We start from the raw sequence: 23,388 nt of genomic DNA on the forward strand, positions 1-23,388 counted from the left end.
GTGAGGTCCCTGGGCACGCCGAGGACCTCGAGGCGCTGGGAGCCCTGATGCACTGGCCTGGTGGTGGTCTCACATGTGTCTGCTCTAGCATTTCCACGTAACCAGTTAGGTGCATGCGTGTGTGCTCCATTTTATGGGGAAAGGAGATCAATTACCTGGGATTTTTTTTTCATTGTTACGTAATAAGTATTTTGATCATGGAGCATAATGTCATGATTTAATTTTTTTTAAAGACTTTATTTATCCATGAGAAACACAGAGAGAGGCAGAGACACAGGCAGAGGGAGAAGCAGGCTCCATGCAGGGGGCCTGATGCAGGACTCGATCCCGGGTCTCCAGGATCACGCCCTGGGCTGAAGGTGGCGCTAAACTGCTGAGCTACCTGGGCTGCCCACATGATTTAATTTTATTGAAATAGTTTTACTATATCCAAGAGTAAAGAAGGAACTTTGGTAAGAAATGGTCAGAGACTGCACAGGAGGTTGTCCCTGCTAACAGTATTTGCCAGGACGCAGGAGCAGCTTTGCCCAGGGAGCCATCAGGGAGCATCGGCCTGTTCCCTTCCGCCTCTGTGGGACCCTGAGCGCTTTCTGGGACCTCGCAGTCCACGCTCTCCCGTCGCCCTGGGTCAGGCAGTGAAGTGCCTGCCCTCACCTAGTGGGAGGCCTCTTTATGGGACCAAACGGCAACTTTGCAAGCAAGTCCGAAGCATTTCGAAGCTTCCTCACTTGAATTATCTAAGGGATAGACAGTACTGTGACTCACGCAGGTGATGAATCCTAAGGAACGGTTTCTCCCTGTTTCAGCACCTCCGACAGCAGCACCATAATGTTATCGAGCCAGAGGTATTTGTTGAAGTGGAGTGTTCCTCTTGGACACGTAGAAGTGATCGAGTACGGCAGTAACGACGGTGCTGGAGAAAGCAGGTGTCCCCCCGTGCACCCGCCCGAGAGCCTGGCAGTGGTCGCCAACGCTAAGCCGAGTAAGTGACATTGCTCTGAGGTGCCTGTTCGGCTCGGGGCCGGCTCCTTGGCTGCAGCGGTGCCCGAGGGCCAGGGAGGTGGCCGGGCTGTGGGAGGCCACCTCTTGGGAGCCTGTGTTGTGTCGGCTGTGAGCCCGCTCACCCTCCTCTTGCAGCTTTCCCCTGCTGCTGTGCGTCCTCTGGGTTTAGGGGGAAGCCCTGCCGTGTGGGGATGCCTCAGTGTCCGGGTGTGGTTTCTGGTTCAGCACTTGGGGCTCTGGCCCCTGTGTCCCGACCCCGCAGGGGTCTCGGGCCTGTGGACCTGCTGTAGGCTTGGCTCTGCTGCACAGCCCCCTTGTCTCTCCCTGTGCAGGGGGGGAGCTGGGCCGTGCTCCTGTCCAGGGAGATGAGCCGGGGCTGCCCTGATACTTTGCCAGCGCGTCAACAGCTGTGTGGCACTTAGGGTTTCTGTTACCAGCAGGGCCTCTGCACTGCAGATTTTGAACTTGGCCGGTATTCAGTATTCAGGACTTCCTTCTTCCCTCTGCCTTTTTTAATGCAAATAAAGCCCCGCTGAGCTTCGCTCACTCGCTGGCCTCTGCCTCTGTTTGGAGCACACAAAACACAGTGAATGGGGACTTTCAGGGAGGGAACCTTTTCATACATGAAACGAGCCTTTGTGTTAAATATATAAATGCTATAAACATATCGGACAACCTTCCAGATTATTTTGTCTCTGACGTGCTCAGAAAAAGGTGCCTTTAAACCCTGTAACTTTTCTGGCTGCGTAGGCACGTCTGTTCGGAATCACAGGAACGTGGCCTGATGTGAGCATCAGGTCTGATTTGCTGTGGGGTCTCCTGTTGATGCCGTTTGTGTAACGTTAACGGTCGGTCATTCCGTTGGGTAACTGGCCTGGTAAGCTACGTCCCCGGGCATGTGGTGTCACAGTTCCCACACCCCCGGATCACTGAGCGCTAAGTCCTTCTTGCAGGAACTGCACAGTCTCAGCTAATAAGGAAAATAGACCGTGTCACGGGTTTTCCATGGCTGGGGGTGTCCTGAGGAGTGGTGCGGGGAGGGGAGGCGCGGGTGCTTGCTGGGCGGACGTAGGTCGGCGAGATTTCACTCAGGTTCAACTTGTGCATCTCATTTGTTAAAAGTTCTTAAAAACTGAGCTAAATCGCTAATATTGATTGCAAATCCTGCCTGGGACTTGGTTTTGTGAACAATATGACGCCTTTGCATGTTTGCAGTGGTAGCCGTGTTAAAAGGCGCCTTCCTGTGCTCAGGTCAACCAGGGCCGGCTTTGACCCACAGAATGGACGCTGTATTAAGGCCCCAGTACGTTTTCTTACTCATCTTTATATTTTACAACTTGTATTGAGCTGACGTAGAGGGAGATGTGAATGAATCAGTAATACTTAAGAGGCACATAGCAGGAAGAGTTAATTTTTAGAACACGACTGACCCTTAAACAACGTGGGGGTCGGGGCGCCGACCCTCATATGTCGAAAATCCACATATATCGTTCGACTCCAAAAATCTTAACTGCCAAAAGCTTGCCGTTGCCCCGAAGCCCTACCGGGAACGTAAAGGGTCGGCTAGCACGCGTTTTGTAGCCGAATCCCGTGCTGTGTTCTTACGATAAAGACGCGGAACAGGAAGCCTCGGTGAGGAGATCCCGGGGACACGTCTGTGGCACTGCCGTGTGTTTACCAAGGGAACGTGTGTGGAAGCCGGGCCCACGCAGTTCAAAGCCCTGTCGCTCAGGGGTTGGCCGTGCACGGAAGAAAGGACGTTGGGGCCGTGACTGAGCCCACGAGCTCCCGTCCGTGGCACAGGGGGGCACGGTTCTCATTGGCGGCGAAAAGAAGATGTGTCACTTGGGAGAGTAGTTGCTTTTTCTTCATTTTTCAATTTCAGGGGAAGTCTGTTGTTGTACCTTCAGTTCGAGAGCCTGGAAAATACTTGGAAACGGGGGTGTGGGTGTGTTTTGCAGACTTGCCTTGAGCTTTTCACTCTTGCCAGCAAAGCCCGCCCATAACCTTGGGGAGAGCACTTGTTCAGGGAGCGCGTTTTCCGCGTTGAGGTGACGCTTGCTCCGCCTCCCCAGATGCCCGCTGCCCGTCTTGGGGGCGGAACGCTCGCCCCAGGGTGACTGTGTCATCTTCACGTGCTGTTTGGTACCTGTTAGGTTTTTTGGTAACTAAATGGAAATGAGACCGCCAAGGCAAGCGAGGGTCCAAGAACAGATTTTATTGCAGGCACCCTCGGGCGAGGTTCCACGACTCACGGAGGGGAAGAGTGAGTCGGGGAAGTCGCGCCAAGACAAGGTGGCAGGGGGTTTACGTAACGTTGTAAGGCAGAACGGTTTCCTATTGGTCGGCTCATATGCAAAGGAAGGATTGCAATCCAACCAGTCAGAGTGACCCTCCCTATGCAAAGGAAGGATTGCAGTTCGGTCAGTCAAAGGTGACTTCCTCCTCTGGGGTTTGAAGGGCATTGGGTACGGTTGGGTAAGTCCAAAGGAGAGGTCTAAGGGTCTGCATCAAGCTGTCAGCAGGTCATTGGTCCATTGGCGTCCCAGGTGGAGGTGGTGACAGGAACCTCAGCCATTTGGGGTATCCGCCATCTTGAGGAGTTTCTCTTCCCGCCTGGCCCCAACAGTACCTTTCAGGGTGGTCTGTGGGGACGGTGCGGTGCCTCAGTCTGAGGAACCAGGGTGCTGCTAGCTGACGAGCGTGAGGGACCTTACGTGAGGGTAACCACTCATCGTTTCCCTCCCGGCGTCCTGACCGGGCACGCAGCAGGCGCTCAACAAGTATCTGTGGAGCAAGCGGAAAGAAAGATGGAACCGCCGACCACTGTCAAATTTTTAGCTAAACTGTGTCCTTCCACCGACCTGTTTATCGAAGGCCTTTTCTTTTTTTTTTTTTTTTTTTTTTTTTTTTTTTAATTTTTATTTATTTATGATAGTCACAGAGAGAGTGAGAGAGGCAGAGACACAGGCAGAGGGAGAAGCAGGCTCCATGCACCGGGAGCCCGACGTGGGATTCGATCCCGGGTCTCCAGGATCGTGCCCTGGGCCAAAGGCAGGCGCCAAACCGCTGCGCCACCCAGGGATCCCTCGAAGGCCTTTTCTAACCGAGCGCCACGTTCTGATAACCCCCAGATGACTGCGGTGTAGATGCTGCCTCCCGAAGCCCTGGGGCTCGGATCTGAGAACACACGTGCGGCACCATATCACACAGTCCTCAGCACAAACAAGGGCAAGACACTTTGAGAGATCAAGGGCGATAGTTTTCCCAGGGAAGATGCTTCCTAAGCTAGGTTTCAACGAGGGAGCAGGATTTTAGCAGAGAGCGAGCGAGCGAGCAGTCCTCGATCTATTGGTTCATTCATTCGTTCAGCTGGTGTTGGTCCGACATGTCGCCTGGGCACACGGGGGGAGGAGTGCGTGTGCACAGGGAGTGGCGAGTGCTTTTGTGACTAGAACCTTCCCAGCCTGTGGCGGTTGGGAAGCGTGTGTCCCTCCAGGTGCCGGGGACCCACGGCGGTCTGCTCTGGGGTCCAGCTCCGTCTGCAGGAGTACGAACGTTCTGCAAGAGGCTTCCAAGTTATGGTGGAGTCCTGGTGCTCGTCAGCCGGCCGGACTGCTGCGTCTGAGGGCAGGGCCGTCCCACCGTCCGTGGTGCCAGTGAGAGCCCGGGAGCTGCTCCAGCCTGGGGACCCTCGTTCCACCTGTGTCTGACGGTCCCTGTACCCTCGTGGCTCCAGTCATATGCGTGGTGACACACGAGGAGAGCAAAGCGTAGCATCAAGGCAGGGAAGCAAGAGCCGCTACTCAGCTGTTTCTTGGGTAGCAGAGCAGGATGGAGGTGCCTGGTCACGTGTAGGTCATGCTCGCTCCTCCAGGAGAGAGAACCGACGTGCTGTCCATCCAGGGAGGGACCCTCCATCCTCGACAGATTGTGGCCGAGAAGTGCACCAATTCTGCGTGTGTCAGAAGACTGAACTCAAGCCAGACCCCAGGGGCGTGTCAGGCTTCGGGTCAGGGAGTCGGGGGCTGCCCGGCGTCCCCGGGGTGCTGGCAGGGAACAGCGCATTTGCCACCCAGGCCAGATGCCTCAGGAGTGAGGGTCCTGCTGCTGTCGGGGCCAGACAGCGAGCCACTCTCTGCGTCAAATCCACGCTGTGCATCCTCCCAGCAGCCAGCGGCCATCGTGGCCGTCGCTCATGCAGAGGAAAGAAACTGGTCCCGTCCGCGAGCCTCGGTGTGGCCAGTGTGGCCAGTGTGGCCGGCTGCCTCCTGTGTCTCAGAGCTTTTAGGGAAGGGCTTCTCATTCACCGACAGCGGTTTTGTTCTTTCCAACTCTCCTGCATTTGTCATCCCTTAATTGTTTTGAGAAGCCGAGTAGAGACTCCTGTGCTCCGCCTGTGACTTTCCTGCCTTTGGAACGACTGAGCTCTGGAATCCAGCACTGGAGCCTCGGTCTGTTGTTCAGCCTGAAGACAGCGTGGGCTTTGGCGCTGCCTGGCAACTGAGGCCTGCAGAGCTGTCTGTGCAGGGAGGAGGGGAAGGAGGCAGCGGCCTTGCAGGGGAGGGGGCCGTGCAGGGGAGGGAGCTGCCCACTGAGGGAGTGCAGGGAGAGGGGCTGTGCCCAAGGCCAGGAAGGACCCTGGACGCACCCCCCAGCAGGGCCCCTGAGGATGGCACCGCTCCCAGCGCCTCCTTGAGCTGTGACATTTCTCTGGCATTAAAGCTCGCTCTCCGGGGCCTGCAGGCTGGCATCTGTGGGTTTGCTCAGGGGTCCCGGGTCCCGCGGGCTGGTGTCCGCTCCCAGATCTTCTAAAGTTACTTTGCCAAATTCTCTGCCTTTTTTGGGGGGTGACGGAAGGTTTTCACCAATTTTGCACGCTGGGGGCAAGGAAGCCCCAGAGCCCTGGGGCCATGGCTGCCCTACCCCTGCCGTGGCTGCGTCCCATGCACCCCCAGGGCCGTCGCTGCCCTCCCCTGCCGTGGGTACACCCCATGCAACCCCAGAACTGTCACTGCCCTGCCTCTGCTGTGGGTACACCCCATGCAACCCCAGGGCCGTCTCTGCCCTCCCTTGCGGGGCTGCGCCCCATGCACCGCCAGGGCCGTCGCTGCCCCCACCTTCACTGTGCCTCCCCCTCTGTGGGGAGCGGGTTTACCAGAAACTAAACTCGCCTGTGGCCAGAGATGAGCGGACTCGAGCAAGTCTGCACAGCCTCAACTCTGTCCCACAGTGGACTCAAGCACCCCCTGCACTCAGGGAACTGTGCTGCACCGAGCTGGGGAGGGGACGGGGGTCTCAGTGGGCAGGAGCCTTCCCTGGGAGAGGCCTGTCACCGCCTCTCTTCACCATGTCCCGAGGAGTCGTCTTTGGGCGTCTGGAGGACGGGGTGTGCGGGCCAGTGTGTCCGAGGGGGGCACACGGTGTGCACGCAGGTGCCGATACCTGAGGTCACCTAGGGTTTTCGTTCCGGGGTCCTTGCGGATGATGGCGGGGCCAGCCTGGCTGTACTTCTCTGTGGTGGGTGCGCCGCGAGTTAGGAGCGCAGGGCAGGCCTCCGCCTGTGGGACCAGCGTCTGTGTGGGAGTTTCCCGCGGGGCACCAGCAGGCCCTACACCCGGAAACCTCGCTGCTGCCCTGGGGAGCAAAGCCGGCACCCCTGCTTGCCGCCAGCAGCCTGAACAGAGGCGGAGGGCCAGTGTCCCCCCCCATTCCCAGAGCGTCCGCGGAGCGCGTGCAGAGTGCCCAGACCTCCTCCTGCAGCGAAGGGGGGCCAGGGGAGCGAGGGCCACGTCATCTTACAGATGAGCAGGCAGAGACCTGAGCATCTTCAAATTCTGAGCATGAGAGTCCTGGAGGCAGAGGCTGGGCCGACGGAGAGGTGGGTCCTGGGCAGAAACAGGGCAGGTGCTGCACTGGGGGGGGGCTGGTTTGTGGGTCTCCCCCCACCCCCAGAAGGGACTGCGCAGCAGGGCAGCAAGGTGGGAGAGGCTTCTGGGTCTCCTCAGGCCCAGGTGCTGAGGTCCAACCAAAATACAGCCTGCCCGAGACACCTGGAGACTGGCAGCAGTGTGTCTGCACCTGACCCTCGGCCCTGGCATCCCCGTGCCCTGGCCTCACCCCACCCCGGCTTCCCTGTGCCCTGCTGTGGTTCAGGTGTGACATCCTGCCGCAGCTCGGGCCCTGTGCTCCCAGAAGGTGCACTGTTGACGCGTCTGGAAGACTGCAGCAGGGGAGCATGTGCTGCTCTACGACCTGCTTGAGAAGATGACGCAGAGACGGGGAGGCCGTGGCTGCTATGCGAGGCTGGGGCGGTGAGGCGGTCGGGCCGGGGCCTCCGGGGTGACTCCGCTGCTCCCCTCCCGGGCCATGCCTGCCCCTGTTAAGGTTCAAGGGCCGTGTGCACAGGGTAAAAGGGTCTCTTGGCTGTAGGACAATTTGAAGGATTAAACTAAAAGCCAGACGCGGCCAGGTTGGTAGGCTCTTGTCGCCGAGTGACTTTATCACCGAGGCACGCCCGAGGAGTGTGTCAGGGTCAGCACGTGAAGGCAGACGCGTGGGGTCGCCACAGGGGTGTTAGGCGAGGTGAACGTGCTGTCGAGGGAAAATAAACGTGATGAATGTATAGTCGTGGGACAGTTCGTGCCCTTTCTTTGTAAGATTTTATGAGAATACTTGGTTAGGGGATCGAGTGTATAGTTTGCCTGGATCAATCCCCAGAATCCGGCCTGGGGCGGGCGTACAGATCTGAGCGAGAGCGTCTCGAGCGCCGTTTCTGCAGAATCACCGACGGTTGCCGTGCTCTGCAGCGAGGTGCCCAGCACGGCTCGAGGAGCAGCACCCGAGGCTCCGACGTTGGAGCCGCACATTCGCTGACAGCACCGAAGCGCATGGTCATGGGCGGGGTGCAGAGCTGTCCCGTGATGGGCCGCGCCCCATGCCCGCCGGGAACGCAGGGCGCCTTGGTTGCCTTGGTCCTGCTTGTGACGCCGGCAGCACAGCCTGAGACCCGCGAGGGGATGTGCTTCCTTCTGGCGGCCCTGCGGAGCCGAGCGGTCCCAGCCGCCACGCTTGCCAACTGCACTTTTTATTTTTCCCTTAACCATACGTTTGTCCCTTAAAAGAGTCGTAGCCGGTGACACACACGCGTGCTCCTGCTCTGCACGCTGTTGGTAAGGCGCCCGGCAGGGCCTTGGCTGCGTCCTGCGGGCAGCGTCCGCCTTACCCCCAGCCGGATGTCGCCTGTGGGGCCGACCCCAGGACACTCGCTGCACCCAACCCAGGTTTGCCGGCCGCTGGCCGGGGGACCTGGGGCAGCCCGTGTGCACAGACGTGGGAGAGGAGTCGGCTGTCACCGCGTGTCCCTAACGCCGAGCTCCGGTGGGATCGTGCGTCGGGATCCGGCCTGTGCATCAGCTGCATCCTCGCCGGGAGGTGGGGGACGGGGCACCTCGTGTGGCAGGCGGGTGGCCCCGAGTGGGGGCTCTTCCCCGCCCGTGGCCGACCTCCTCTGTCCCTGTCCTTCGGCGTTGGAGGAAGGGCGCTGTGGGTGACTCCAGTTGGGCACTTGCTTTACGTTAGTGGCATTTCCAGCTACCTCTTAGCAACCGCAGTTACATCGACGAGGCTTAGAGAACGCCCCAGCGGCGGAAAGAGCGAGAAGCTCTAGGGGAGGACTCGCGGGCCATGGTCCATGCGCTCAGCTCACGGGCGACAGGCCCTCTGGGAGGGGACGGCAGCCAAGGGCGTGTGGGGCGGCGGGGCCCAGGGCAGCGACGAGCTCGGTGGGCGAGCTGGCGACACCTATAGGGCGTGTGCGTGAGCCGGCAGCGTCGTGTCCACGAGACTCCGCCGCTCTGACAGGGGGCCGCAGGGCCGTGAGACGTTAACGTCCCGGGCGCTGCGCGAGGGCCCCACGCCGTGGGCTTTTGGCCTTTTCTCTAAGTCTAACGTCATCCCGGATTTAAAGGTTAGAAGAGGAGAGAGACCCCTAAATGCTGCAAAGGATCCACTTTTTAAAAATCCTAAGTCAGCCAGAATTTTAACCCTGGTGTTTTCAGCCTCTGGCGCCGGCGCACGCGTGGCTTCAGGTTTCCGCTCTCGCTTCTTCCGCAGACCAGGTGTACGTGGGGCCGGGGCAGCTGTACCAGGACCTGCAGAACCTGCTGCACGACTTGAACATCGTCGGTCAGATCTCGCAGCTGATCGGGAACCTCCGAGGAAACTACCAGGTAACGTCTGGAGCCTCGGCTTCCAACTCTGTTTCCCGTCCCGCGTCGCCGCCGGCGTGTCCCGCGGGGCGTGACAGCGAGGCTGCTCCTGAGAACCGGCCTGATGGTGTGTTTCCTCCCGTTTCCCGTGGGGTGAGACTGTGCGGGGGTCATTTCGTTTGGGGCGGACTTGAGGAGCAGTCTGGTCCTAGGCTGTCCCGCCCCGTGTGACCCGGGCCGTGGGGGCCTCTCGTCTGCACCCTGCTCCCCAAGGGCCCGGGGGCAGGGCCCAGGCTGCAGCACCGCCTGCTTGGGCCCTCCCCCCCTGACGCCGACACGGGCGTGCGTTCCCCCCCAGAACCTGAACCAGGCGGTGGCCCACGATTGGACGGCAGGCCTGCAGAGGCTCATCCTGAAGAAGGAGGAGGAAATCCGGGCGGCCGACTGCTGCCGCATCCAGCTGCAGCTCCCGGGGAAGCAGGACAAGTGAGTGGTGACCCGACAGGGCTGCTGGGCCGGGCCCGAGGGGGCGGCGTGTGGTTCGGTGGCCTGTGGGACCCGGCGGAGCGGTGGAGTCCCGGGGTGCAGCGTGCTGTCCCCGTGCTCCTGGCAGGTCCGGGCGGCCCACGTTCTTCACGGCTGTGTTCAACACCTTCACCCCAGCCATCAAGGAGTCGTGGATCAGCAACCTGCAGATGGCCAAGCTCGCCCTGGGTAAGAGCGGGTGCTGTGGGCCGCGCGGGGCTCAGCTGCGGGCCCTGGTCCCCGGGTTTCCTGCCTGGTGGGGGGGCCCGTGCCTGAGCTGAGAATGACCTGAGAACGCCCTTGACCATAGACTCATCCTTTAATGCAAAAGAACGTGTACATTTTATTTATTTGAGAGCGAGCAAGCGAGAGACTCGCTGTTGAGTGGGGAGCCCGATGTGGAGCTCAGGCCCATGGCCCTGAGACTGTAACCCAAGCAGCCCAAATCGGGTGGGACGCTTCCCCCACCGAGCCACCCACCTGCCGCCCCTGCCCCCGCACGAGTGATTTTTAAGACGTCGCTGTGACGATCTAGGGGTCGCACATGGGAACAGGCCCTTGCTTTTACTGTGAGAACACGTTGACGCCAGCTGAGCCCGCGAACAGCAGCCAAGAAGCCCCGTGAGCTGGGGCCTGGGGGCCCGTGACCCGGGGCGGGTCGGTCTGTTTCCGGCTGCGGCTCCAGCGCCACAGGTGGGAGGAAGTCCTGCTTCCCCTCCGTCACCCGCGGGAGGTCCAGGGCGGCTCAGAGTTGTCAGCGGAGGCCCTGCCAGCGTGGAAGGAGGTCCTGTGGTTCGGCCGGGGACCGGGGGACTGGGTGAGGTCTCCTCGCTCCTGTGTCGGCCCCTGAATCAAGCCCCTCTGCAGTGTAGACGTGTACCTGTAGCTCATTCCCACGTGGATCTGCTACTCAGAAGGCGCAGGGCGTCGCGCATGCGTGTGCTCTGGTCCCCGAGCTGCACGGGGTCCGTAGGCCTGCGATGCTCTCAGCCTGCAGGACACCGTGGCCCCCCGCTTGCCGAGTGCAGTGCCCTCCTGCCCCTGCCCTTTTCTCTGTCCTGAGGGGCTCCCTGGGTTGTGATGAGCATGACAGGAATGGCCCAGCCCATCTCCGAGGACAGCGGGCTGACCCAGAAGGCAGCGCCTTTGCCGTCACGGGCCGGACACCTGTGGAGTCGGGGTGCCCAGCTCGCTTGGTGCACATTTTTCTCCTGTAATGACGACACCTGTCACTGAACGGCCCTAGGTGTCTACGTGCGACTCTCGGTGGTTACGCAGGGGCCCCGGGGGGGGGGGGTGGCACGCGGGCAATCAGGTGCTCTTCCAGAACACAGCGCTCAGCGGGCGGCCTTTCCATGAGGAACAGACAGTCGCGTTTTACAGAAACAGTATTTGGCCCTGAGCCTCGTGCAGGAGGTCCTGTCCAAGGCCGCGGTCCGCACGGTCCCGTCCAAGCCGGAGGCGGCTCAGGTGCCCTTCCCCTTTCTCTTTGATGTGACCGCAGAGGAGGAGAACCACATGGGTTGGTTCTGCGTGGAGGATGACGGGAACCAGATTAAGAAGGAGAGACACCCTCTTCTTGTGGGACACATGCCAGTGACGGTGGCCAAGCAGCAGGAGTTCAAGGTGATGGGCGGTGGCCTGGGGGTGGAGGCACCATTCACGGACACGGTGCTGCCTGCGGGGGGAGCAGAGTCCCACGTTGCCCCAAGGCACCCGTTGTGACACTTCTCTGGGAAAAATGTTAAGGACTTAGATTGTTAGAACATGAAACAGAAAGCCTGATTTTCTGCCCAGTGGTCGCCCCACTGATAGGGGTCCTTGCCGCCCCTGCTGCATTCCACCCAGGGGTCATCCGGGTGCTGGGGGGGTCCTCACCGCCCCTGCTGCATTCTGCCCTGTGGTCACTGAGACCTGGGGGTCCTCGCTGTACCCAGTGCACTCCAGGAATTGTTAGTTCAGAGAGGACACAGGTCTCATGTCTGTCTGCCGGGCTGCCCTGCGCTGGGCATATTCCGTCTCCTTAGTGGGTCCCAGTTAAAGGCCCGTGTTTACCTGGAATGCCTCGCCCTCTTTTGCTAACGCTTGTGCCGATGTGGCCGTTTATTCATGCCCGTGCTCTCTGTTCGGGGACCACAGCAGGTGCCTTCAGGTGCGGATGTGTCTTTGTGTAAGAAGCAAGTAAAGACCTTTGTAGCTCTGCTTTCTGGTCTCTGGCGACACTCAGACCTGGAGCCAGGCTCCCTGGAGCTTCCGGGAGAGGAGGGCGGGCGGGAGGGAAAGGAGGACGTCCATCCCCCTCCCGCCACTCCTGGGGAGCTGCCCCACCTGCGTGCTGCGCTCCGTGACGCAGGTTTCTGGCAAGAGCTGGGATCTGGATACCGGAGTAAAGACCGATGTCGCTCATTAGTGTTCGCCTCTCAGGAGCAGATTTCCGAGGCTCGTACCTCCTCTCCTGCTTTAATCTGCAGCAAGTAACAACCTGCGGCTTCTGTGATCCGCTCAAGGGACTGTGTCATTCAGACGCCTCCGGGTCTTGTTCTAAACGAGGGCATCCGATTTTCTTCCCCGATAGATTGAATGTGCCGCCTACAACCCTGAACCTTGCGTGACCAGTGAGGCCCAGCCAGACTCGCTGTCCACGGTGCACGGCTTCCTGTGGGTAAGACAGGGCGGCGCCTGCGGGTCCGTGTCCACGGCCAGCGTGGGTTTGACAGGTTCCAACGTGCAATCTGCTATCGATGTCCTGGGTGTCCTGGGCTGTTTATAAGCATGCGAGTCACGAGCCGTGATGGGACTGAGCACTTTTGGGAAAGTTGTGCAATTCTCAGGAATTGAAATGTTTCTATCTTGTATTTTGCTTTTTTTTTTTTTTTTTTTTCTGTTTTAAAGCTTTACCGGATTAGAATCAGCACAGGGACAACCCAGTTAAGTAATAGGATAATTTAAATATTTCTGCAGTTTGGGTGGTTAAGTTGCATGGGATCTTTTTTTTTTTTTCCCCTTCCAAGACATTACTGGCTTTTTACCCTGGAAACTTGGCAATCCAAATTAATTTGCTCCAAATCAAGTATTGCATTTCGCATGCTGCAGTTGCAATGGGCAGTTCCGGTCCTTGCAGACGGGGTGAGGCTCCCATGCACCGTGAGGGCTCCCGTGGGCCCTCCTGGGCTCCCAGCCCTGCTCCGCGGGGCACCCTGCTGTCTGTCCTCCAGTGCCGTGCCCAGACCACCCGACCACCTCTCCAGGCTCCCTGCTCTCGGTGACACCTCCACGTCCCACAGCGGAGCCTCTCCCTGGCCGGCACTCCTCCCTGCGTGCACCCGGCAGGAAGGACGGGATGGGCTCACTTCCCTGAGCAGAGAATTGGGGCAGAGAAGGTTTTCTGTCACGTGCACCGTGTCAGTGCCTCCTTGTTACCCCGGTCGCCGGCGGCTGGCGTGGGCCTGGCGATCCCGCAGCCATCACCGAATGGCCATCTGAGCAGGACGCTTCTCTGTAGCACAAGAGGCCGGGGCATGACGGCGCTCCCAAAGCTGGCGCGGCGGCGATGGCACCTGGGGCCCCACACCTGGGGCTCCACGCCAGCGCTGACGCCCCGGCTGGCTTTGCAGACCTCGCAGGCTCTGTCCCGGGCATTCTTCCTGTTGGCAGCATCTGACCCTTTCCCGCGTGAGACGGCCTGCACTGCGCGTTGGGACGGAGCTTGCGGGGTGTCCGTGGGTGTCCCGGTGGCACGCCGGCGGCCCAGGGCGACCCCAGCGCCTCGTGCTTACACGCTGCAGGCCATGCAGGGGGAGGTGCCCGGTGCTCGGGTTCCTTGGGCCTTGCTTTCCTAGCTGAGCCCGTCGCACATCAGCGTTTACTTGTTGGGAACCGATGCTCACCCGGTTGTTAGCCTCTCAATCATGCCCGAGCGGGCCGCCACCGCGGCGGAGTGCCGGGCAGCTGGTTCCTCAGGGATAGCAATGGGAACTAGGAAGAAAACCTCGAAACCGTACTCTCGTTATGAAAATTAAAAGGGAAAGTCACCCTGTAAGTTGAAAAGGAAGCGTGGGCTCCGGTAGCAGATGGTTTAAACCCCGTGGATTCTGTGAAGTGTTGGTTTCCGTGGCAACAGTGGTTCCCGTCCCGCCCTCCCGCCCGTGGCCTCGGAGGTCGGGGTCAGTGTGCCCTGGAAGCTGCAGGTGCTCCTAACCCCCCCACCCCCCATTCAGATCGGCAGCTGCACCAGCCAAATGGGCCAGGTTGCCATCGTCTCGTTTCAAAACTGCAACCCCAAAGTCATCGAGTGCTTCAACGTGGAGTCTCGCATCCTGTGCATGGTGTTCATCCCCGCGGAGGAGCGGCCCGTGGAGCCCGAGGCCACTGCGGGAGGGCTTCAGGCGTGCCCACCGTCTGCCTGGGCACCGAGGAGGGGAGGTGAGCCCACTGCCAGGGGCGGCCACCGCCCCACCTGCTAGGCTGTGCCCTAAGGCTGGGTCACCGCCCTTAGAACCAGTCCCCTTGGGGTTGCTGCAGCCCCCCCGCCCCCCGGAGGCACAGCAGCTACACGAGGTGGGTGTTCACTTGTGTCCCTCACCTGCCCCGACTCCCCATGCCTCGGAGTATAGCAGGGCCGCGATCTGTGCCCCGACCTCCTGGACACTGCACCTCGTAAAGGAACCACGGTGGTTCCCTGATGTGAAGCTGCTTACGGAGGGAGAAGTCCTGTTTCTCCTTTACCGTGCGAGGAAGAGATGCGGTGGGGGTGGCGGGGAGGGGCGGAGGTGGCCGGGGCAGGCCGGAGCTGGGGGGGCGGTGTGCTGGCGAGGCCCCGTCACTGAGCAGGGGCGCTCACTGGCCCGCGTCCTTCTCCCGCAGCATTTCCATCTATAAGAGCAGTCAGGGCTGCAAGAAGGTGCGCCTGCAGCAGTTCTTCGCCCCCGACAAGTCCACGGTCCTGAGCCTGGCCTGCACGCCCCAGAGCCTGTACGCCGGCCTGGTCAACGGGGCCGTGGCCGTCTACGGGAAGGCAGAAGGTAGTGGTGTCTGCACGTCCCTTCTCCCGGGGCTTCCAGGGACTCTCTCAGCCTCGGGAGGAGGAGGGCGGTGAGCGAGGGCAGGAGGATGTTGGGAGGATGTTGAGAGGACAGGACGGGAGGATGGGGCAGGACAGGATGGGGGGACGGGGCGGGAGGACGGTGCCCAGTGTGAACATGCAGCCGCACAGGCAGGAAGTGGTTTTGGACCATCGCTGTCCCGCTGACGCCTCCCCGTCCACGAGGTGGGAAGTCCATGCACATCCGTCCCCCACAGCACGGTCCCGTCCCCCGTGGCCCCTACGCTTCCTCGGGGCTGGAGGCTCCCTCGGGTGGTGGGGATGCAGGCCGCCTGCGGGAGTGGCTGGACTCCGTCTGCCCAGACGCTCCACGGGCTCCACCAGGACCTCGGCGGGTTCCGGGGACCCAGAGGGCGCAGCGGGGCTCTGCAGCCTCTTAGGGACGGGGTGTCCCAGCTCTGTCCACCTGCTCGGCCCCCGTCCCGCCCCTGCAGCGTAGCTCCACTTGGACGAGCTGTCCCGCTGCTGCCGGGGGTCGCCCTCGCTCGCAGGGCGCACTGCCTGCGTTCTGGGGTCGACAGGGTTGGGGGCTTCCTCACCCGCTCCCCGCGGCCGGCCTTCCTTCCTCTGAGCCCCTCTCAGGGGGCGGCTTCCGTCTTCAGCTGTAGGATCGAGCGTCTCCTTGGCTTGGGCACCACGGCAGATACCCCAAACCGGCCCGGCCAGCTGTGTGCACCCTTCCCGGGGCCTGGGGGCCGCAGCTGAGGTGGGGTCAGCAGGGCGGGTCCCCGGTGCTCCCCTCCCCTGCCTCCCCGGGGGTGCCGCCTCGCATCCCTCCTGGTTGTGGGGTTTCGGCAGCCCCTGGGCGGCCCCACCAAGATGGGGTGCATGGAAGTCAGGGGCTGAATCCCCTTGGGGCAGACGGTCCCCTTGGGGGGGGAGCCTGTCCGCCCCCGACGCCTGCCCGCCTGCAGCCCCCCCGCGACCTCCCGGGCACCATGCCACCGTCACTCACTGTCTCGGGGACAAGCTGAGCGTTGGCTTGGTGCAGGGGACCCGAGGCTAGTGCCAGAGGCTGCCAATGGGGGCAAGTCCTAGCTCTCCCACAGGGCTGGGGGTCGGAAGGGGGGGGCGGGGGGATGAACACGTCACGGGGTAAACATGCTCACGATGCCCAGAGGGCACTGGGGGGCGCCCGGTCAGAGCCCTCTGGGGGACCATCGTCGGGGGGACGTCAGGGCAGCTGCAGGTCCCTGGCGGGGGGTGGCGGCAAGGGCAGGAAGCAGGACCTGTGGGCGGCCCGGACGGTGGGGTAGGGCCGGGGCAGTGGGTGTGCCCCGTAGGGTGAGTCGGGCTCAGAGGTGTGGCTTCCGCGTGAGCTTGCCATATGTGGAACAAGGTCCGTGTGTACTTAGACCCACGTGGTCGCTCTGTTTCCTTCTCCCGCATCTGTGTGGCTGGGGTCGGCTTGCCTGGGGTCGAGCTGTGCTGCTGCGGCAGGGGCTGAGGTCGGGCATCATGCACAGCGTGCGGGTCTGAAGTTTCCGTGATTCCGTCCCGTCTGCCGAGCTTCCCACACGGAGTCGGGGTGTTGACGTCTGTTTCTCCCAGTGCTGTGGACTTCTTCAGGGCTTATTTATATTTGTCTAACTTGGGGCTGGTGACTCCTCCTTTCCCGGCTTTACTGGCACATCACCTGGCCCGAGGGCGGCGGGGTGTCCTTCGCACCCACGGTGCTTTGCAGAGCTGCCACCTGCGTCCCCGTCACGTACAAACCGTCGCTGTGTTGGTGCTGAGGACACTCGGAATCTGCTCTTAGCGCTTGGGCGCTCACATGCGGGACGTGGACTGTCCTCTGGGCAGGCGTCAGGCCCCAGGCCTTCCTCTCTCTGGTTGCGAGGCTCCCCCACCCCTCCCCACCCCACCCCACCCGGGACCCCCGTCCGTTCTGTTCCCGTGACGTAGAGATCTTAGCTTCCACACGTGCATGAGGACGCATCTCACTTAGCATGGCGCCCTCGAGGTTCACCCCGTCCTGACGGCGGTGGGACGTCCTCGTCTCTGTGGCATACGGGGCTCCCTTGTGCGTGCGTGCACACCGCATCTCTATCCCTCCAGCCGTCGATGGACTGGCAGCTGCGATGCTGCTGCAGGGCTGCATGGAGGTTCTCGAATTGATGTTTCCATGTCCTTTGGGTCAGTACCCAGAAGTGGGCGTCCTGGACAGTACGGTCGCTCTGTTTTAATGTCTCGAGGGACCTCCATGCTGTTTGTGGAGCGGCCTTCCCACCAACAGCGCACACGGCCCCCTTTCTCCCCCTCTGTCACCAGCGCTGGTGACCTCGCGTCTTGGCGATGACGGCCATCCTCACGGCTGTGACGTGATCTCTCGCCGTGGTTTCCGTTTCTCTGATGCCAACGGATGCGGAGCACGTGTTCGCGTATCCGTTGGCGTCTGAATGTCTTCCCCAGAGGGAGGTCCCTTCACCGCAGTTTTGTTCTCCGAGGTGGGAGGACTGGCCTGGCTGGAGGCCACTGCCCTTCCCTTCCGCCACAGCTCAGCATGCATCATCCTTGCAAGTCTTTGACCTTTGACCTTTGGCCTTTGAAATCAGGAAGTCTGGGAGAAATTTCCAGATTTCCTGGTGCTGGCTCAGAATGTAGGGAGCATGTGCTGGGGTCCAGCCGCGGGGGCAGCCTGGGAGGGAACTCAGGCCTGGATGAAGCCTCCAGGGAGAGGCTGTCTGCAGTCGGCTGGAGCCGAGGCCCGCATCCTGGTTGGACCCCTGCCCCCACGGAGGACTCGGGGCCCTGAGCGCAGACTCTGCAGGAGTAACTAGGTGCTCAGAACTAAGTTCAATCGCTAGAAGTTGATCCTTCCAAACAAAACGTGTGCAGCAGTTTCTTGCTGCACAGGGACGAGCACAGTCAGGGTGGTGGCCATGCTGGGGCGCAGACGCCGGGGGTGTAGGTGCCACGGGCATCCTCAGCCCTGTGCTCTCAGCCCCTGCGCGTGTGGGGTAGAATCGCATCTCCACTCCGAACCCCTGTGATCCCGTCGGATGTGGAGGTGCAGAGCCTCTAGGACTGTGAGTCCCTGATGCAGAGGCCTGTGTGCTTGTGTGTGCACATGGGTGTGCACGTGTGACTGCACCTGTGACTGCATGCATGTATGCACCTGTGACGGCTTGTGCACATGATTGCTTGTGAATGTGTGCACGTGACAGTGCATGTGTGACTGCTTGCCTGTGTGCACGTGACTGCACGTGTGACTGCGTGTGTGCACCTGCTTATGCACGTGTGACTGCATGTGTGCACCTGTGATGGCTTGTGCACATGTGATTGCGTGCATGTGTGCACCTGTGACTGTGTACCTGTGACTGTGTGTGCAGTGTGACTGCACGTGTGGACTTGTGCACGTGTGCTGTTTTGCATGTGACTGCTTGTGCACATGTGACAGCGTGCACGCATGCACGTGTGACTGTGCATGCACCCGTGACCGCTTGTGCACTTGTTACTGTGCGTGTGTGCACGTGTGACCGCTTGTATGTGTTCACATGACTGCACACATGTGTGGCTGCTTGTGCTTATACATTGTGCACATATGACTACTTGTGTGTACACATCTGTATGCACACGTGCCCGTGCCACTGCATGTGTGCCTGCACATGTATGCACGTGTGGCTGTGCATGTGTGCGCATGTGACTGTATGTGGCCGCCTGTGAGCATGTTCTCGTGTGCACTTGTGACCACACCACGATACCGGGTCCAGTGCAGGTCTACAAGTGGATGGCGGGTCGGTGTCTGCGGGAACCGGTGATTGTCCTGCAGCTGCAGCTAGAAGCCCTCCACCTACAGCTGAGCCCTAACTTCAATGCACCTTGAACCCCAGACCTTACCTGGTTGCCTCTTGGCATCCGCGCGCCTCAGCCTAAGACGGTTCGTCATAAACAGGGTTTGGATGAAAAGGTCCAGATACGGAGCGTGGAAGCGGCACTGGGTTCCAGCCGAGGAGGCATCGGCCGACTCAGAGTTCACTGTTTTTAGGTGTGGTGGCTTAATTAACGGTCACCTTGAAAATCGAAGAGTGTGTTTTTACACAGGGTAATCACACAGTCACCTTGAAAACGTATGTTAAGTCTTCCTCTAAGTATCGTTTATTGCCATCCCGGCGCTGGTTGACTCACACATCGTCTAAAGTGTGACGACCCTCGTCCGTAGGTCTCTGAAGATAGTTTCAAACTGAAGTATTTCCTCACCGCATGAGCTTCAGGAACGGAGCGAGCTCCTGAGACGGGAGGAAAGCCTCCTGCCTCAGTTCTGACTTTAATCCAGGGGTGATGTGGTCGGTCCCGATGGGACAGTAGCTAGAAGGCATCTCAGAGGTGGACGCAGGCGCTGGGTCGGACGCAGACCCTTGGCTACGGCTGTCATGTCACGTGGGGTGGCCGTAGATGGCGGGACTTCTGGGCCCCGCGGACCAGGCGCTGTGCTGAGCAGCCCGACCGCCTCATCACCCCTCGTGCTCCCACGGCAGCCTCGGGGGCACGGGGCGGCATCGCCCCCAGCTCACAGAGGAGAGAGCTGAGGCTTGGCCTGGGCCGCGTGGGCCACCCATGCGCTGGGTGGGACGGGAACGCGGCTCTGTCTCCATCACTGGGCTAGATCCTTCGTGGAGATGGCGCCCGGGACCAGGCGTGCGCATCAGACTAACAGCGTGCTTGTTAGAATGGTTGTGGGGCGCCTGGTTGGTTTGTGAATCTTGACCCTGGGCGGGAGTTCCAGCCCACGTTGGGTGTAGACCTACCCTCCCCCCCCCAAAGGACCTGGATGAAATGACATCTGGTCCTTTCCCCCGATCCGTGTGCGTGGATAACTGAAACTAAAATATATATATTTTTAAGATGGATCCTGGAATTCCGAACCTCAGAAAGTGATAAAATTAGGCGTCTTGCCGGTTCGCAGCCTGGTGATGGCGGAGGACATGTTATGGGCGGCTTCCGGAGGCCAGGTGTTCACCGTCAACACCGAGACCCACGCGATAGAGGTGAGTCGCCTTAATGAGCGCGGCGCTGCCCCACTTGCCCCCCGAGGCTGGCGGTCGGGAGCGCCCGGCCTGTAGGGGATGCAGGTGCCTGTGCCCCACCTGCCCTGAGGAGGCTGCCCCGGCTTGTCTGCAGATGACAAGACGCCCTGGATGAGTCCGCTGACCATGCGGCCACGTCCCTCGGGGTATTGCTGGTGCTTTCCTGCCAGTCCCACAGACGTGCTCCTTTGAACACGTGCCCAGTATGAACGAGGGCATCTTCGGGGCCCGGGGTCCAGCGGCCCTCGGTCAGTGCAGGAAGGGTCGGGAGACGGCCGGCCGTGGGGGCCGCAGGGCTGCCTCGGGCTCCGCGTCCTCACCCTTCCAGACCTCCCGGGTGGAGGTGATCCTTAAAGCTTACGCAGAATCACAAACTTCGAAAGCCATAGGATGTTCTCTTTACTTTCCGGGGGCGGATCTCTTGCCGGGACGCAGGCTTAGAAGTTGCCGTAACAAAGGGAACAATGAATTTCGTAAAGTCTTAGAACTTTCCTGTTTGTGTTCGGTGAGCGTGCGTGTGCTTGTACAGAAAGGTTTGTAAGTGACAGGTGGAGGCGTTTCGTCCGCCTGCGACCCAGAGTCATGTCCTCGCGGAGCCCCGCCGCCCGCGACCCTCTGTCCCTGGCCCTCTGAGCAAGCTCAGGTGATAGAGCTGTTTCCTGAGCTGGGGCGGTGAGTCGCAGCCCGGGTTCCCTTGATCTCCACCCGCGCAGTAAAGTGGTCTCTGTGGGCTCTGAGGCTCCGTCCTGGGGACTCCCCGGAGGAGCAGCGGCGGGTCAGCGGGTAGGGCCCTGGGGCCGTTGGCAGCACACGCAGGGAGACGCGCGTGAAAGCTGTTGGGACACACTTGGCCTGGTCTGTGCTCGCAGAAGGTGGAACGTCAGCCTCGCGCCCGGGAGCACCGTCACGGGGTAGCGGGTGGCTGACCGCGGGGGAGGCTGAGGGGCGTCACCAGGTGCCTCCCCTGCACGTGCGGGGCCTGCGCTTCCTGTCGGACTGACGAGCGCGTCCGCACCTGGCCCTGGAAGTGCCTCTCCGCATCCGGCCGGGCCCTGCCTCCTAAAGCCTACGAGAGCCAGCTGCGGCCCTGCCTCAGGGCAGGTGACAGGACCAGGAGAGTCGCGGCCTTGATGCCACGAGCACGGAGGGCAGAGCCGCAGGAGGCCGGCCGGGCGGAGCAGGCATCCCGAGAAGGCGGGTGTGGTGCCTCGCCGGGGAAGGGTGTGCGCCAGGCCCACGGCGAGGCGGGAGGTGAGGTTGGTGCAGGTGCACCCAGAGGGCACCTCACACTCGGTACCAATAGCTTGGAGTAATGTCCCCGGGGTCACCCGCTCGCAGCGGCCTGCTGGAGGCGTCCGTGGAGGGCCGTGTGTGTCCTTTCCTGCCAGGACCCCCGCCTCGCCAAGTGCGATGCTGAGCCCCTGAGGGATCTTACTGTGCGGCGAGTGTCATGGGGCCGCGTTCCCCAGGGTCATGACCGGCCGTCCAGGGGGAGCTGCCGGAGACCACCCACGAGGAGGAGGAGGAGTGAGGCGGCCGCGCGGACACGCACCACCCGCCACGAGGTGCAGGAGGCACAGCCCCCACGGTCCTGGGCAGTGACCCCGCGTGGAGCGCTCCTGTGGCCTTCAGGGCGCTCGTCACGGAGGCAAATGATGGGACTGGAGAACCAACAGGGAAATAAGAAGCAGCGGAAGGTGGGCGTGCCCAGCAGCAGCTCCTGAGAACGTTCTAGAAAGCCGGCTCTGGGCCCCACCCCCACCTGCTGGATTCATCGAGGGCTGAAAACCTGTTGGGGAGGAGACACCGCAGCTGTGCTGCCTGATGCTCGGGGAGCACCGGGAGGTCCTTCCCACGCTCCCCACGGCACTGCCCTGCCTCCCCAAGGCCGTTTTCCAGGGAGCAGTGACCGCGTGGCCGTGAGCCCGTGGGGAGCGGCTGTGGCACGGGCGGCGGTCTCGGTGGGCAGTGGTCACGGCAGGCAGTGTCGACCTGTTCTCACGAGGTGAGGGGGCACATGCAGGGCTGCGCATCGGGCGCCCCGTCCTCCCCCAGCCCCATCTGTCGGCCCTGCGGGTGGACACGCGGCCGTGGGCGGTTGTCCATCCGCTTCCTGCAGGCCTCGTCTCGGGAAGCCTGTGCCTGGAAGAGAAAAACAGAACTTCTTCCCCGAGAAGCCTGATCGGAGGGTAGAGCCTCGCATGTCCCGGTGGCGGCCGTGGGGGGCGGTCCAGGCCCGCGCTGACTCTGGGGCCCACGCTCCCTGCTCCCTGTGTGCACGAGGACTGTGCCGCCCTCCGCTGATGGACATGCTCACCGTCGGCTCAGCTCGTGGCGTGTCACACGGGCTGCGGGTGCGGGGTTTAGCCCGGCGCCCCCCTCTGTGGGCGTAGGCATGGCGTGTCCTCGGCTCTGCAGAGCCCCGAGCTCAGAGGAGGAAACCCTCTGCGTAGAGGACGTTGCGGGGCTTGGGCCGTGGACCCAGGCAGCTCTGGGGATGGCCGTCTTGCAGCTGATCCTCCGGGCGTCCCCCCGCGCCCCTTCTCCACAGCTGTCAGGTGGGGCCTCAGAGCTGCTCACCAGGGTGAGACACGGGGCAGAGTCGACCAGAAGCTCCGGAAGGAAAGGCCTGGTCCCACAAGGAGTAGCAGGAGCCTTCGGGACTTGGCCAGGGTGGGCGGAGACCCAGAGACCTGCGGGCGGCCAGGGAGCGCTCGGAGCGGTGGGGACAGGCACAGCGGGCTTCGGGGAACCCGAGTCCCAGGCTCTGCTGGCCTCCCGCCTGCGGAGCTTTGCCTTCCCGGACCTTCCCCCGCGCGCCCCAGAGGCCCTCCCTTGCCTTCCTGCTCTGGCCAGCCTGCCAGGCCCATGGGCCTTCCGGTGGGCTCTCGGGGGCTGCGTGTGTGCCCATGCGGGTCCCACAGATGCCGTCAGGCTCCGGAAGCACTTGCACCTGCTGGGGAGCCGTAACGGGCGGGCTGACTACTCGTGTGTCTGTGGTTTCCGTGTGCAGCGCCCTTACTGTGGGTCCCTGGGTCACGGCGAGCCCCTCTGGGGTGCCCGCTGGACACCCGTGGCCGGTTCAGCTGTGTGACCCGGCAGCTGAGTCGCGGCTTGGGGCCGGGGGCAGCTGCTCCAACGCCGGGTCAAGGCTCCGGTGCCCCCAGACCCCATTGACCGTGTCCCTTGACTTCCGCAGAGCCAGCTGGAGGCCCACCAGGAGGAAGGCATGGTCGTGTCTCACATGGTCATCGCTGGCGTGGGGATCTGGCTCGCCTTCACCTCTGGGTCCACGCTTCGCCTCTTCCACACCGAGACACTCAAGCATCTTCAGGACATCAACGTAGCCACCCCCGTCCACCACATGCTCCCAGGTGATCAGACCCGGACGGGGAGGGTCCCGGGGAGGAGGGGGGGGGCATGGAGCGCAGGCGTGGCCCCCTCGGGGAGATGGCACGGAAGTGCGTTGTGCGTTAGCTCAGGCCCGGGTAAGACCCTGTTCTTAGAGTCAGAAGCCCTTGAC

The 23,388-nt window shown here is 61.7% G+C and overlaps 1 protein-coding gene across 1 annotated transcript in view; it reads left to right on the plus strand.

Annotated features, from left to right (window-relative positions):
• The window catches only part of ARHGEF10 (Rho guanine nucleotide exchange factor 10), a 78,934-nt gene that overhangs the window by 46,460 nt on the left and 9,086 nt on the right, over positions 1-23,388 (plus strand). The window contains 11 exon segments of the mRNA XM_055335438.1: positions 807-982; positions 9,118-9,233; positions 9,571-9,698; positions 9,826-9,926; positions 11,242-11,363; positions 12,313-12,399; positions 13,955-14,108; positions 14,111-14,159; positions 14,601-14,758; positions 19,684-19,826; positions 23,065-23,239. Coding sequence (XP_055191413.1) covers positions 807-982; positions 9,118-9,233; positions 9,571-9,698; positions 9,826-9,926; positions 11,242-11,363; positions 12,313-12,399; positions 13,955-14,108; positions 14,111-14,159; positions 14,601-14,758; positions 19,684-19,826; positions 23,065-23,239 — 1,409 coding nt within the window.

Source organism: Nyctereutes procyonoides, unplaced genomic scaffold (assembly GCF_905146905.1).
Source record: "Nyctereutes procyonoides isolate TBG_1078 unplaced genomic scaffold, NYPRO_anot_genome, whole genome shotgun sequence".
In the NCBI taxonomy this organism is placed as follows: domain Eukaryota; kingdom Metazoa; phylum Chordata; class Mammalia; order Carnivora; family Canidae; genus Nyctereutes; species Nyctereutes procyonoides.